Source organism: Ixodes scapularis, unplaced genomic scaffold, assembly GCF_016920785.2.
Source record: "Ixodes scapularis isolate PalLabHiFi unplaced genomic scaffold, ASM1692078v2 PGA_scaffold10__122_contigs__length_95168666, whole genome shotgun sequence".
Classification (NCBI taxonomy): domain Eukaryota; kingdom Metazoa; phylum Arthropoda; class Arachnida; order Ixodida; family Ixodidae; genus Ixodes; species Ixodes scapularis.
Window position 1 is genome coordinate 41,421,407 of NW_024609836.1, and position 15,372 is coordinate 41,436,778.

The window sequence follows — 15,372 nt, forward strand, 5'->3', positions numbered from 1 at the left end:
AACTCTCCGCATCGCTGGGAAACGCTCAAGGTACCAGCAAAGACAGCGAGCTGGCGTGAAATTTCCATCGAGCGGAAAACGAGTGTCATTTTTATTTCATCATGCGCTTTCATTTTGATATGGCTCAAAATGGGCGCGAAATAGTAACAGGTAAGGCAACAAAATTTAGATGTTAGGTCTGGAGCACCGCCATACCCAGCCGTGTTGGGGGCATCTCTCGCGAGTCAATACGGCAAAGGTATTGCGCGTCGAACTGTACGTGAGAGTTATCCATTTCAGCGAAACCTTGATTTCGCAAAACTATTGTGGCTCGAGTCGTGGCTTCCAGTACTTGGAAGCCACGAGCGAGAAATAAATGACAGTTGATTTTGAAGGACAATCGCGACGTGGAAACCCATAAAAGAGAGTTCCAATAAGACGAGAGCTTCCCCTTCTCTTCAAGTGCGTGGGTTACGCTCTCAATCCTGCATCTGTGGTAACACTGCAGGCTCCTAAAATCGCTTTGAAAACGTTCCTGATCGCAACAACTTTTTTTTTTTTTTGTCGAGGCGCTATTTCATTTTTTTTTTCTTTTTGTTTACCTTGATACCTCATCAGCACAAAAGCTACCAATAACTAAAAAAAAAAAAAAAAAATAGTGGGCATACAACGACAACGCACCCACTGGGACCCGAGTCAAGGCAAGAACAACTAACCACTAAAAGGGGAAAAAAATCATGTTCGCATACACGGACAGAACGCCTCCATCGAAAGAAATGAATCATGCGCTTGTTCTGCCAGTCTCGTTGTGCGTCTGTCAAAAGCCACAAAGGAGGAAGACAATCAGAGCCTACACCACTCCCCTCCCCCCCCCCCCCCACCACCCCTAAAAAGAAGAAAAAAAGGTTTCTTGGGCGCGCGCGCGGTCGCCCAAGCGATGACCTTGGAAGGTTATGCGATTGTAGCACGTTTGTCCCCCGGTTGTGACCCTGTCTCAAATGCCACGGTCCGTTTCTCCCAAGTGCCCGTCTTATCTTCCCGAGTATCAACTCCGCAGTGATTCTGAATCATTCCGATGCTTTCCAACGTTGCAAAACTGTTAGACGAATATTTGCACAAAAGTATACACTGTTCGCAGAACTATCTACGGCGCTAAAATTCAAAAGCGCCGTGTTGGATTCGGGAACTCGTGTAGGTTTAGCTCATTGGTGGAACATTCTTATTCGCTCGATGAACTCCACAAAACGTGTAAATATTAGAATGAACTTTCCAGAGAACGATAGTTGTTGTCGGGGTTCCAGGCGACCGGACAGGTCGCAATTATTGGCTGATTAAAAATTTTATTTCATAATCACAATCGTATCACCAAGGGCACGCCATTTCCTCATCACTTCTTCTACGAAAAGAGTTGCTGTATTCGTAGCACACACAGACGGAAACGGTTGAGACTGTGCCCAAATAATATCTTCTTTTGGCAGGTACTGCGCAGCGATTACACACAATACCTCTAACATAAACATGCTGCTCCACATGTCTATTCACAAGATGCAATACATCGTTCTCCCAACTTTGTTGAAATGGCCATGAAAGCGCGTAACCGTCACTTTTTTGAAGTTCTACTTAGAGGTGAAGTGTTTACCGTAAAAAGTCGTTAATTATTAGAGAGTTTTAGGGAACCGTTTTTGCACATCCGATACGGTACGATGGGCCCTCCGGTACGAACTGCGCATGCGCCTGTCTTCTGCGATCTTACCGTAATGCGCTGGTCGAACCGTAGGCACGACCGGCACGACCAATGGCCGACATGGACAGTCTCGCTTGGTTAGCAAAACGGCGATTTCGCTGGCGGAGAGAGCGTGCCGAGGCTCCAAACATGAATAAAATAAATAGTGGCAGTGCCTGGCAGGAGCGCCATGTGTGACATCAAGTCCATAAAGTTTGAGTCAGCAAAAAATAAAAAAAAATAAAAAAGAAAACGCAATAGGACTTTTTCAATAGAAATAAATTGGTGTTTAGCGTAACCAAACTTCGTCTGCTCGGTAGCTCAATAAAGATAAAAAAAAAAAAAAAAAAAAAAAAAAACTGTTCGGTAGCTCAGTGGATTAAAGCGCCGATTAGCTGAGCTCGTAGATGAGCGATAGTTGAGAGTTCGAATCCCGCAACCGCAGACACTTTTTTTTTTTTTTCATATATAAGTTTTTTTTTTTTTTTTTTTTATACAAACATTGGATGTGCATTTTGAGCGCTTATCACCCATTTTTTACAGCTGCTGTTGTAACTGAGGATTATCTGTAGTGGCAAAAGAGTGAGCAACAGCTTTCTGCATCGAGGCTCTGAACACTTTTTAGTTTAAAAATGTTGCATGAATTAAAAATTTCTGTACAAATGCTAATCACATATATTTTATAAAACGAGCCCTTTGCATATTTGGTGATAGTTTTAATAAGCGCACAGCAGTAAAGTTACAGGTTTTCCTTTATATTTTCTTCGTGGTCGTACCGTACACGGCGCAACGATCGGTACGCGGGCGTACGACCGTGATCGTCTGCTATCTGTACCGTAAGAGAGCAACATGAGCGCCGCATCTACCTCCGTCCCTCCGCCTCCTCCTCGCAAGCGGTTTACAGCAGAAGACAACATCTTTCTACTTCAGGAGCTGCTAGGCGCTACTCCTTTTTCGCCCCAGCACTTTGGAATGACGCAGCGTTGAAAAAGAACTTATCGTTGCGAGAAGCGAAGGAACGGATTGACCTCCTCGTAAATAAAAATAGAGATTTGAGACGTACTGAAAGGTACGTCATTCCAAAAATATACACACTGTATGGAAAGAAAAACAGAAACATTCCTTCCTTATTTAACGAACTCCCAGAGTCCCTTATGAATATAGAATCCACTAGGGTACTAAAAAGGAAACTAAGGAATTGGTTTCAAGCATCTGAGCTGTAGATATCGTAGCCTAACCGTTGGAGATATTTCGTACTTTTATTTCATGGTTGCGTGAGTAGACTTGGCTATAAACACCTATATTTCATGCTTTAAAGTGTTCCTTTTTGTATTTATTTGTGCTGCTAATTTTGTATTCCTTTCATTTTTTTTTTGTGCTGCGGAGTGTTTTCTTTTTTTTTTCTTTTTTTTTTTGTAACAACATGTATTCTAGTTGGTCGCCTGGCCCCACGTACAAACAGAATGCTGCTTTTGTGGGCCAGCTCTTTATTTTGTATGACTTGATCTTAAAATAAAAATTGAATTAAATTAAAAATTGAATTGAAAATTGAATTGAATTAGCTTTGTACAAGAAAAATGACCGCATCAACTTGAGAATGAGTATATTTTGGTTATTTTTGTGTTTTCTTCGAGATTTAATATTTCTAGTGTTATTTGTCCGTAGCTTTCTTAATACTCGATCCTGCATTGGGCCTCGAGGGAAAGAGACAGGATCGCTAGCAGATGACTTCGAATGTTGATGATAAGCGCGCGCGAGCGTGTTCTTCTGCCAAATCGAGTTTGCTTCTGGCATATCAGGACGTGGTTGGTGTAAACATCATATTTGGTTGAAGTAAAACACCAAAGCTTGCCCGCTGAGAACGCATGATTTATTAGAAAACAAGTTACCATGTACGGTCGAGGCATTATTTTATTCCTCAAGTATATAAATCTGCTAAACTGAAAGAAAAAAAAAAAAACAAAATACGCTGGCACATCATTCGTGCTATCGGCACATCATTTCTGGTATCACAACTTTTTTGTTTACTCAAAAGCTACGCCAAGTTGAACGTCCTATGCCTTGCCGCCAACAAGCGCCTTCTCTTAGTGTATCGGTGCTCGGTGGCACCCGAAAGAAATGCGACTGACTCCGTGTCACGGCAAACCAAAAAGAATGTTTATTCCCTCGTGCCCCTGCTCAAGTCACGGGCCCCACGGCACGCGCGGGCGTGCCTCACTTATAGAAAGCGGGAAGTTCAAAAGTTACTCACGCCACACTTAGTGCGCAGACAGTCGTACAAAATCACTTTTTCTAAATTGCTTTCGCTGAATAGAGCCAACTCCAAGTCATGGCCAAAACGATCGAGCGCCATTGTTGTCGGAAAGCTCGTCTACTTCTTTAGCAGACGAACATTTTAGAACTTCGCTGTGCTAGGGGCGACACGCCGTGGTGCGCCAGGTTTTGTATTACGGAAGCGCATTCATTCCAGTAAAAAAACGAGACGAACTATAAGTTGGTATACAATATTTTAGGTTCTCTATATATTTAGGGTGCTATCTTTATTTACTTGCGTTTCTGCGATTTGTACAAACGCACGCAAATTTGTCTTTTCTCGATGAGGCGGATGCAGGTTTCCGTTGCCAGGGGGCGCGACCTGTACCGATCGTCTGCTATCGTCTGCAAATACGGTTCCCCCAAAGCCGTTTCAGGGCACACGATCGGTCCACACGCCCGATCTAAGGTACCGATCGTTTTTGTTTACCGATCGTATTTTGTTCCGGTTCCCTAAAACTCTCTATTTATTTTTTTCCGTTCCACTACAAAGCTCGATTCCCTTAAATTTTTGTTTTTATATCGTCTCTACAGCGCTTTTACGTCGTTACTTTCGTGCATCACATAATGCGCGAAAAAAAACAACAAAAAACGGTAGGATCGATGCTGCATCGCCTTTTTTTTTTTTTTTTTGTGGACATCAAGAAAAAAAAAAAAGATAGTAGTTGTCTTCACTTCGCACTGCATGTTTTAGCACGGAAGTTCCTATTTGGTTATGATGTCTTTACTTTCTTAAAAATTGTATACAGTAATTTAAATTACCGAATTACAAAAACGTCGAAATTGTATAATTGCTTTTCGTTGGGACGCCATGACGACAGCGACACTCGTGTTCCCTCGTGGCTTTCGCCAGCCTTTCTACGATGAATTGCCAGGATCGCGAGATGCAACAGCGTGACACTCCGTCTTCTGTGACGTCATTTGTTGCACTTCGGAACCACTTTTGATGTATGGCCAGCATAAGACGCTAACCACACCAGTCGGAGACGCGCTGCAGGTGCCATAGTACTGCTCCTAAAAGTAGCTGTCACGTGCTTTGCTCCGCGACTGTGATTCCCTCACAGCAGCCCTGACTGAGGGTTGCCAAATTACGGTGAAACGGAGTATAGACAAAACAAACCGGAAACGAGCTGCCAGCATACGATAGTCAAACTCCAACAAAAAGGATTAGTTTCTTCCCAAGCTGGACGACATTTACCGGGCATCTTTAGAGCTGCGAAGCTCAAAATCACGCGTACTCATAAGATTTTTTTTTTCTCGCGTGTTTGTGATTTTTATGATGTCCTGGAAGCAAGAAAAAAATATATATGGTGAAGTCACTCCGAGGGGGTACCGATAACTGCGAGCCACGAACATGAAGGATTCGCTAGCATCCGTCAGGAGTGTGAACGGTAAATCGTCACGCAAACATATTCTCACAAGCTGCAAATATTTATTTGGCTTAGCAAGTGGAATACTAGTATACTAACGACATGTGATTATTGTACACAAGATACCATTTCTCGGTTCTTCAAAACCATTTCCCTAGTCTGAACGGTCGCGCTACGGGCCCCGGCTAGCCGTGCCCTCGATAGACTACGGAGCTGCGTTGTGTCGTCTGCTACTGTACCGCCAACAGGAGAGCGATAGCTCTGTGTGCTCCACAGATGCGTGTTGCGGTATAACTCTGTACGTCTGTCCTAGAGGAAGACAAAAAGATAGGCTCTGTGACCCCCTCCTAAGCTAATAAAAACAAACAGAAGTATACTCGTTTGGACTGAAAGGTTTACAAAATAGTGACCAGACATTGGAAAAGCATATGTCACAGAACTTGGTTTATGAAATGGCATCATTGTTTCGAGCAAGAAATCACCTGCTCACCACTGGGACGATGAAATCGTCACTATTTATTGCGTCAGGTATATTTGCGCTCATGAAGAAAAATCTGAACACATCCTTCTCCCAAAGTCCTATGTCGAATAATAAACACTTTTTTAAACATCTATGCACAAATAACTCATTTTTTTCTACACTTGTATATACACGTTAATTAAACGACGTCAAACCGCATTTTTGATTAGATCTTGATGTCTACAACAACTACATTCATATTTTTTAGGGCTTTATTGAACGATAACTTCAACTATAGTTAATGGAACATGATGGCTCGATCTCAACAAAAACCTCAACGTGCGAAGCTTCCACAGACGGTCGCTTGCGAGTATTCTCAATGTGAGACTTCAGAAGCTTTCGCTTGCCATATGGAGCTTGCTTTCGACTACAGCACTGCACGGGCCCGGAAAGCGCGGAGCGCGCTGCTGTAGGGAGAGGTTGACTTACAAGATGACGTGTTACGTGGTCACGTAAGATGGCGTCATTTCGTGCAGCGTGATCACGTAAGATGACGTCATTTCGTGTAACGAGATCATGTAAGATGACGTGTTTGTGTCACGTGATCACGTAAGATGACGTCAGTTCGTATGAACTGACGTCATCTTACGACAACGCCAACAACATTAGTGCCGTCCGGAACCATTGACCTTAGAAACGCGCCTCTTCGCTTGAAGAGCTGATATGCGTTGATTGTTATTTGTTTCTTTTGCCTACTACAGACCATTCAAAAACTCGCCTTCTGGGTGCCACCAACTTCGTCTACTGGGCTGTGAAGCGCGTTCGAGCGTGCGCAATACCTCTCTAGGCCGAAAGATTGTACACTGAGTATGCGTTCACAGCTCAATGACTTAGGCATTTTTCGTCAGGATAGATGCTCCCACGAGAAGAGCGTAATGGATATGTGAATAGAATTGAAAATTTGAAATGTTCTTGTCCAATCGCATTTTTCTTTGGTTATCAACGCTTTTTAATAAGCACCGAAAAACATGCACCGGTTTTCGCTCAAAAATAAACACCGGAAAAAACACACCGTAATCATTACCCATGTCACCTTTTTGGGTGATATGTGAATTTCCAGAAGAACAGCGAGTTATCACCCTCCCCTAGGAATACCCTGACTACAGAGCAGGCGACCCGTTTTTCCCCGCGTTAGATTGCGGTGACCACGAACCATACGGAGGTCACAGGACGTCCGTGAAAAATAAAAAGGAGGCAAACAACGATCTACTCTGTGCACGCTTCATCCCCGATTTCCACGACCCCAAGGCCGAAGGACGTTTGTGTGAAGGATAACAATAAAATAAAACTTTGCGTCAAAAAAAAAAGCCCGTTTTTAAAAGAAAAAAAAAAGTAGAAACAAGCACAACGCGTTGACGGACCGCGAGGTTGTGGAACACCTCGCGGTCCGCTTGCCACAGGACGGTTGTCTTCGACCCATAGCTCCAAGGTGAATTAGTCACTTGCGAAAACACGGAGACCTACCCAGCGAGAACCAGGAAAGCAAGACACGCACACTGACGCCTCGGCGTGCAGAATGAAACAGGATACGGGCGCGGAATACGGCCGCGGAAGAACACCTCGCACAGTGCCGATCCGGCCGATCTCCGAACGGACGATTTCGCATTTCGTGGACAGCGAGCGCCACCGCACGGGAGAGAGAGGTACCTTAAAAACGACGAAAACAAGCACCGACACCTTGGTTCTTTATATTTGCTGTAGTTACGGAACAAATCGACTTACATGAATAATTTGAATATTATTCGATTCCGTAATAAATTTAGAAGGCATTAAGCGCAATATTTCTTATGTTTGAATTTAGATAATTTTGTAAATTCGCTCCGAACGCAAGAGTGCCGAATTAGCCGATTTTGACCATTTTCATGATTTTTTAAAGAATATAATTAAATTTATGATGAAACATTTGTTGCGCTTAGTGACTCGATAATGACTCAATGTCTTTAAAGCCGAAATTTTCAAGAAGATCCGCGCAGCCGTTATTATGTGAGAATTTTTTTAATTTGGTGAAAAACCTCATGTATAATCTATGGGGCTCTGAGGTGCGCCCCCTCTTAAGAAACGGCATGCAAGCGGTGCGCGTATACATGGAAAAATATTTTATCTTGTTTATTAGTATAATATTCTATTTGTTTGTCATGGATCTGTTGCGTAGGATTGATGAGTCACAAATTGTTCGGAAAAAATAGGACATCTAACATTGATTTCAGCATACCATTGAGACGTAGAATACAGCTGCTCGTTTCAATATGGTGTTCTATCAGCTGTGCTATAAACGACAAACTAATGTGCTAAGTCATAATCCCTTCCCTTGCAGGAACTTCGATAATGGCCTTCACCTCTGGATACGAAGGTACGTGAAGCATGTCTCAGTTGCCTTTGCCAAGTTCGCGATACGTGAAAACTGCGCCGCGGTGGTGGAACGAATACAGGCCCGGAATCGCTTGGTTTCCAGCATTTAAAAGGGACGCGTTTGCAAACAAAGAAACTATCGAACTGTTCAATCCTTGGTGATACGAGCAACAACGCGTTCCGCGTGGTACTGTCAGTGCCACATCGGCAGTGCCACCTAGAGGAGAAGGCACGCACATTGCGTCATCGCTTGCAGGTCTCCAATATGTCCCAAGCGAAAAACACGCTGAAGTACCACGAAAGCATGCGGCAAAGCGGCAGACACCTGCTCGCCGCAACACACAGACGCGACCTAGGCGGTGCTATGTGCATTCACTATAGACATGTAGCTCTCAAGTTTTAGAGCGATAGCTTTACCGGTGACAGTTCGCAGATATTTCGAGCTCGTGGGCTGCCGCCACCCTATACACCAACTCATGTTTACAAACAAACCGGAACGCCCCTAGCGGACGCCACCGGCGCCGCGCATGCGCGATGGGGGTGTGGGCAAGAAGCTCGCCGTCACCTATAAACAAACCATTGGAACGCGATGTTGTCGGCGTCGGTGTGAGTCCCCCTGCCCTTTTTTGCGTTCGAATTGTTGATTCTACGTCTTCCTGGCGATGTCTGACTACTTGAGCGGCGTCAGCGAAATTACCGAGGCTCGTTACACCGCAAAACTTCGCGTGAATGATGTGACATGTGGCGATTCATTCAGCGTGGACGCCGCAGTATGTACGCTAAAGCCTGATTCGCATGATGCGATTTCGCTCGCAGTTTTCAGTCGCGATGCCGCTCGGGCTGCAAAAACGTGAACCGTAGCTGAGATAGTCGACGTTAATACTGAAAATCGCAAGCAGAATCGGACCAAGTGAATTAGGCCTAACAAGTCGGTGATGGTTACTGGTAACAATGATCAACATCTCCTTGTATCTACTGTTTACATCGAGCCTGCTTACCAACTTTCAAATTCAAGTCTTTTGAGGCCTGCACTTACTTCTTATCGCAAGCACCGGGCCAACAATTGGTCTACGGGCCGGCGTCGTAATTCGCGTGGTTCTTTCTGCGCGCTCTCGAGCGCTCTTTCCAGAGCGCGCGAAATCGGGTGGTTGAAAGAGAGTGCTGTGGCCTGATCGGGTGGTTCATTCCGAGGGCGCCTTTCCCTCTCAGAGCGCTCTCTGGCACTCCGTCTGTAGCCGTCGGAGTGCGGGGCGGTGCAGGCGTCACGTGGTAGCTGGACGATGATCACGTGGTTTTGTTGACGATGGCCGGCAGTGGTCTGTGGTGGTGTGCGGCGTCCGGCATGACGGTGATTGATGTGTGGTTCTACAAAGTGCTTGTGCATTCGACGGTGCGATGATTACAACGGACGGCACGACATTCGTTTGCGACCGTAACAGGAAAAGCCGACGTGTGAAGTGTTCCCAGTGCTTTCACAAGATCGTTCATCTCACGGCGGTGAATCCGCTAAGCCTAACCGACGACGAAACAGCTCGCAGAGCTCGCCGCTGTTTTACCGGATTTTGTAGTCGCTTCAATAAATTTTTGAGGTTTGGTAGAAGTGCGTTAAAGGTTTGTGTCGTAAAATAAAGAACCGAAAATAATGCACTGTGATTTGTATCATATTGCGATGCTTGCACGAATTTTCGCCGTGAGAAAAATGCGGTTTATTAACCATTTTTTTATTCGCCTGCTCAGTCGTACGCATGACCGCTATCGCAACGCGTTCACTGTCGAAAACGCGATGAGTTGACATCTGTTTCCAAGCGTTGGCTTTCGTTCCGTTCTGCAAAAATCAATTCGCATATGTTTGTTTTGTTTTCTTTTTTTTACATGCCGACGAGTTAAACAATTTACGTCAAAACCGTTATTTCATCACGTTGCGAGCGTAAATTTTGCTCAATCGTCCACCGTACGCTGTAAGATCGTGTTGTTTTTAATGCATAACCAATGTCCAGAAATTTTAATTCCGTGACTGCTCTGAGAATTTCGGAGCGCTCTGAAGCCAGCGGTTGTGATCGGCTGCAAAGGGATCCCCAGTAGCTCTGGCGGCGAGGAGGGGGCGCTCTGCTGAATCAAGGTCAGAGGGGAGAGGCGACCACCCGAATTCACCATAAGAGAGCAGGCGACAAGCGGAAACGTTTAAAAGAGCAGACGACAGTTCGAACGATCAGGCGGCCGTTTGAACTTGAAGGCGCACTAAACGTAGTCCGCAGGTGGTCCGCACAACTTGACGGTTTTCTGGCGTTCATGTTGGAACGAAACAAATAAATCTGATGACCATAAGTATCCGTAAATTCAACCCAAAGTGCTTCCCGCCCAAGCAATCGTTGTCCGACGGCGTCTGCTTTCCCCATCTCACGGCATATATCCAGAGGCCAGAGGCCGGATTCTCAAAGCGAACTTACGACGAAACAAATGCGTACGACATATTTGAGAGAAAATCCGTATTCTCGAAACGAAATTGTCGTAACTTTTGCGCAGGTTACGACAGAATCCTACGACAGCTCCGAAGCTGTCTTACGCACTTTCTACGATCAAATTAGCATGGCCGACAACGTCGCTCAGTTGCTCGGTCGCGACGACCAACGGACATTTATTTTTCTACCTGCTCTTCTTGCGCGTCCCGACTTCAAGCAGCAAGAAAAAAATAAAGAAGTACTTGAAACCGACCACGACGAACATGAACGCATGGATCCACAAACTCCCTGAAAAGGCAACAACGGCAACGATCCCACCGACCAAGCGAGCTCGGCAGAATATATAGGCCTAGCAGGCACTCCGACCCGTTCCGGCGCAGCATTGCTCAGACGGTCCTTGGCCAAGACCGTCTGCCCACGACCGGCTGGCTTGCTGAATGGAATATGCCCGCGCGACCCTTGTTGACCCTCCCCGTATGAATAGTTTGATAGCTGAACTAAATTTCAGAGGTCAACCGATTCCCCTTATCATCTCGATCACCTTGTTATACGAGGCAGCGGTGACGAACGCTGTCGTCGAAAAGGGACTCCTCGATTCTATCTCCTTGTTTTGTGTGATATAGAGCTCAAATAAACGCCGTATGGATTACCTTCGCAACACGGTATGTACACTTTGTTATTAGTATGCCATTTTTAACTGTCGAGCTGTATCAGTTTGTCGGAGCTACGCGATGCCGGTCCAACCTTTCTTTGCCGAGTGTCACGTCAGTATCGAGTTACAATCGTAGAAGATCGGTCCCGAAGCGCTTACCGAAACGCAGTCTGAATCCAGCACTTCGATCAAACGCACGCGTCCGCTCCGAGTGTGAACAGGTATTTGCGTGACTCTTGCTGACACTCTCGTGGCCGCGAGAAACGCCGCGGCGGTTTGTTTCCTTCTACGTCGCTTTGCAAACGACTGGCACGGGGCTTTTACCAACGATGACAGTTGTGTTGACTTCGTAGCGATCGAGTTTGTAGCAGTCCACGAAGCGTTTAAATCTTGTTAGCGTCGATGTACCACTGCACGGACACGAACCCCAGACAAGCGGTGGTGGAAAGGTCTCCCGTGTTTATGAGAATCAGCTTGAACACTAAACATTTACACACAGACAGGACAGGACATACACAGAGCTGTCTATCAACGAGTGGTTAGCCTGTGTTTGTTATTAAAAATCAACGTGCTCCGAACTATGCCTAGCTCTCTAATTGGTTGTTCGTATTGCCGAAGACGCCGTTGCCATAGCAACAGCACCGGAAGTCATCGTTTCTCCGTAAGAGGTCGTAACTTTCCTCCTCTCACTTAAGAACGCGTTTGTGAATACCGTTCTCGCCTCATCTTACGATGATCGTAACTTTACGAACTTCGTAGCTAAGTTGTCTTAGGTAAGAGGTTTTTTATCTACGACCACTTAGCTACGAAGTTCGTAAAGTTACGATCATCGTAAGATGAGGCGAGAACGGTATTCAGAAACGCGTTCTTAAGTGAGAGGAGGAAAGTTACGACCTCTTACGGAGAAACGATGACTTCCGGTGATGTTGCTATGGCAACGGCGTCTTCGGCAATACGAACAACCAATTAGAGAGCTAGGCATAGTTCGGAGCACGTTGATTTTTAATAACAAACACAGGCTAACCACTCGTTGATAGACAGCTCTGTGTATGTCCTGTCCTGCCTGTGTGTAAATGTTTAGTGTTCAAGCTGATTCTCATAAACACGGGAGACCTTTCCACCACCGCTTGTCTGGGGTTCGTCTCCGTGCAGTGGTATATCGACGCTAACAAGATTTAAACGCTTCGTTGACTGCTACAAACTCGATCGCTACGAAGTCAACACAACTGTCATCGTTGGTAAAAGCCCCGTGCCAGTCGTTTGCAAAGCGACGTAGAAGGAAACAAACCGCCGCGGCGTTCCTCGCGGCCTCGGAAATGCAGGAGTGAGCCGACGTTAAAAAAAATACGTTTGAACAACGAGAGTGTCAGCAAGAGTCACGCAAATACCTGTTCACAGTCGGAGCGGACGCGTGCGTTTGATCGAGGTGCTGGATTCAGACTGCGTTTTGGTAAGCGCTTCGGGACCGATCTTCTACGATTGTAACTCGATACTGACGTGACACTCGGCAAAGAAAGGTTGGACCGGCATCGCGTAGCTCCCACAAACTGATACAGCTCGGCAGTTAAAAATGGCATACTAATAACAAAGTGTACATACCGTGTTGCGAAGGTAATCCATACGGCGTTTATTTGAGCTCTATATCACACAAAACAAGGAGATAGAATCGGGGAGTCCTTTTTCGACGACAGCGTTCGTCACCGCTGCCTCGGAAAACAAGGTGATCGAGATGATAAGGGGAATCGGTTGACCTCTGAAATTTAGTTCAGCTATTAAACTATTCATACGGGGAGGGTCAACAAGGGTCGAGCGGGCATATTCCATTCAGCAAGCCAGCCGGTCGTGGGCAGACGGTCTTGGCCAAGGACCGTCTGAGCAATGCTGCGCCGGAACGGGTCGGAGTGCCTGCTAGGCCTATATATTCTGCCGAGCTCGCTTGGTCGGTGGGATCGTTGCCGTTGTTGCCTTTTCAGGGTGTTTGTGGATCCATGCGTTCATGTTCGTCGTGGTCGGTTTCAAGTACTTCTTTATTTTTTTCTTGCTGCTTGAAGTCGGGACGCGCAAGAAGAGCAGGTAGAAAAATAAATGTCCGTTGGTCGTCGCGACCGAGCAACTGAGCGACGCTGTCGGCCATGCTAATTTGATCGTAGAAAGTGCGTAAGACAGCTTCGGAGCTGTCGTAGGATTCTGTCGTAACCTGCGCAAAAGTTACGACAATTTCGTTTCGAGAATACGGATTTTCTCTCAAATTTGTCGTACGCATTTTTTTCGTCGTAAGTTCGCTTTGAGAATCCAGCCTCAGATTCTCAGACGAACCGAGCACGTGAAAACTGACCTTCAAACCTTTCTCGACACTTTTGGTACGGCCCCAGTCGCGGCGTTTTGACGAGAAGGCAGGTTTTTGGTCTGGTTCCTTTCAAAACAACGCAGGAATACACGTCTGGCATGGGGACTTCTGCCCACAGTTCCAGACCAAAAGTGCGACCGACGCGCCACCACCGCGCCGTGACGTGACAGAGATGAGTTCGTGTATAGAAAAATTCTCCTTCTCTCCCCTCTTGTGGCGAGGAGAGGGAAGTCGGGTTTTCCCGTCGGCCGCGCAGAGCGAAGGGAGGAGAGCCCCGGCATCCCGCCAGTGGCGTCGAGACGAAGGAGGGATCTTCCTGTCGTCTGCTTCAAACAAACAGTTGTTTCCAAACATTCGTCGTGTTATGCGGAATCCCACTTTGTCATTAAGGGTAATGTTGGAAGGCTTGAACAACTTCCACCGCGCTTACCCACTTATTTCACGGATCCCCAAGCTGTCCTGGCGGTCGTAAGTGGCATCATCCACGACGCCAACCACGAAGGCTATGAGAATGAACCACGCCGCAACTCTGTCCTTAAATACGTGACAATACCAACCCACCCGCATTACGGGACCGTGCTACATCTATCGCTTTCGTTTCTGCGAGAATTACGAGCAACATATACGAGTTTTTCAATGTAAGCTAATAAAGCGACCTTCCGCATCGAATTCCACTTAATGCCGGGAGTTTCAAGTTATTCTATAGACCGACATGCTGTTTACAAACAAGCCCGCATTTGCCCACACCAGGAGTGGGCACTGCGTGTGCGCAGAAGCCGCATTCGCGTGACTTCAAGCGTCTGCGCATAGACAGTGACATCCACCGCGCCACCACAGCTGCGTGACGTCAGGGCCGCGTGTTGGTCTACATAGTTTCCGAAATCATCGGACTTCGGAATATTAGTAGAAACTCCAGTTATCTACTGGCTGTCCCAAATAGCGGCCAGACTCTTTAAATCGACCGCAAAATTTGGTTTCTTAACCTATCGCGCTACGACTTCGTGCAGCGTTGCCCAAAGATGGTGCACTTTTTCGTAACATTTTCAAGGGGCAAACTTTCCCGAGGACAAAGTAAAAAAATATATATATATATGTATAAATGAAAAGGCTTAACCCCTATGGAAATACACCGAAGCCACCGGCCTTCAAACAATAGGGCTGCATATTGTTTGAAGACCGGTGGCTTCGCTGCATTTCCATAGGAATTAAGCCTTTTTTTTTCTCTTCTTTTACTTTTTCCTCGGGTAAGTTCGCTTTTTGAAAATTTTACAAAAAAAAATACACTCTTCATAGGGAACGCTGCCCAAAATCGTAGTGCGATAAGTTAAGAAACCGAATTTTCCGGTCGATTTTTAAAGAGCCTAGCCGCTGTGTGGGACACGTGATATTTGAGACATTTGTATAATCTGTGTAAGTTCCACAAAGACAAATTTCGTTCCATGACATTAAATATGTCACAACAGTTCTGAAGACTCCTAATAAAACGATCATTCAGTTGGAAGAAAAAAAATGCATCATACGTTGTTCCGCGTTTTATGAACATGAGGGGCGTGAACGGTCGCGCTAGACGACAAGAGCTCTTTGTCAAAGCTCCACGCCTAACCCATGGTTTCTTTTTTGCAATTATGTGTGACTACGAGTATTCGTATTTAATATCACA

General features: G+C 45.9%; 1 protein-coding gene across 1 annotated transcript in view; it reads left to right on the top strand.

The window, feature by feature from the left end:
- The window catches only part of LOC120842478 (protein-cysteine N-palmitoyltransferase HHAT-like), a 90,201-nt gene that overhangs the window by 59,101 nt on the left and 15,728 nt on the right, over nucleotides 1-15,372 (top strand). The window contains exon 8 of the mRNA XM_040213609.2: nucleotides 8,220-8,255. Coding sequence (XP_040069543.1) covers nucleotides 8,220-8,255 — 36 coding nt within the window. The remainder of the gene's footprint in view (nucleotides 1-8,219; nucleotides 8,256-15,372) is intronic.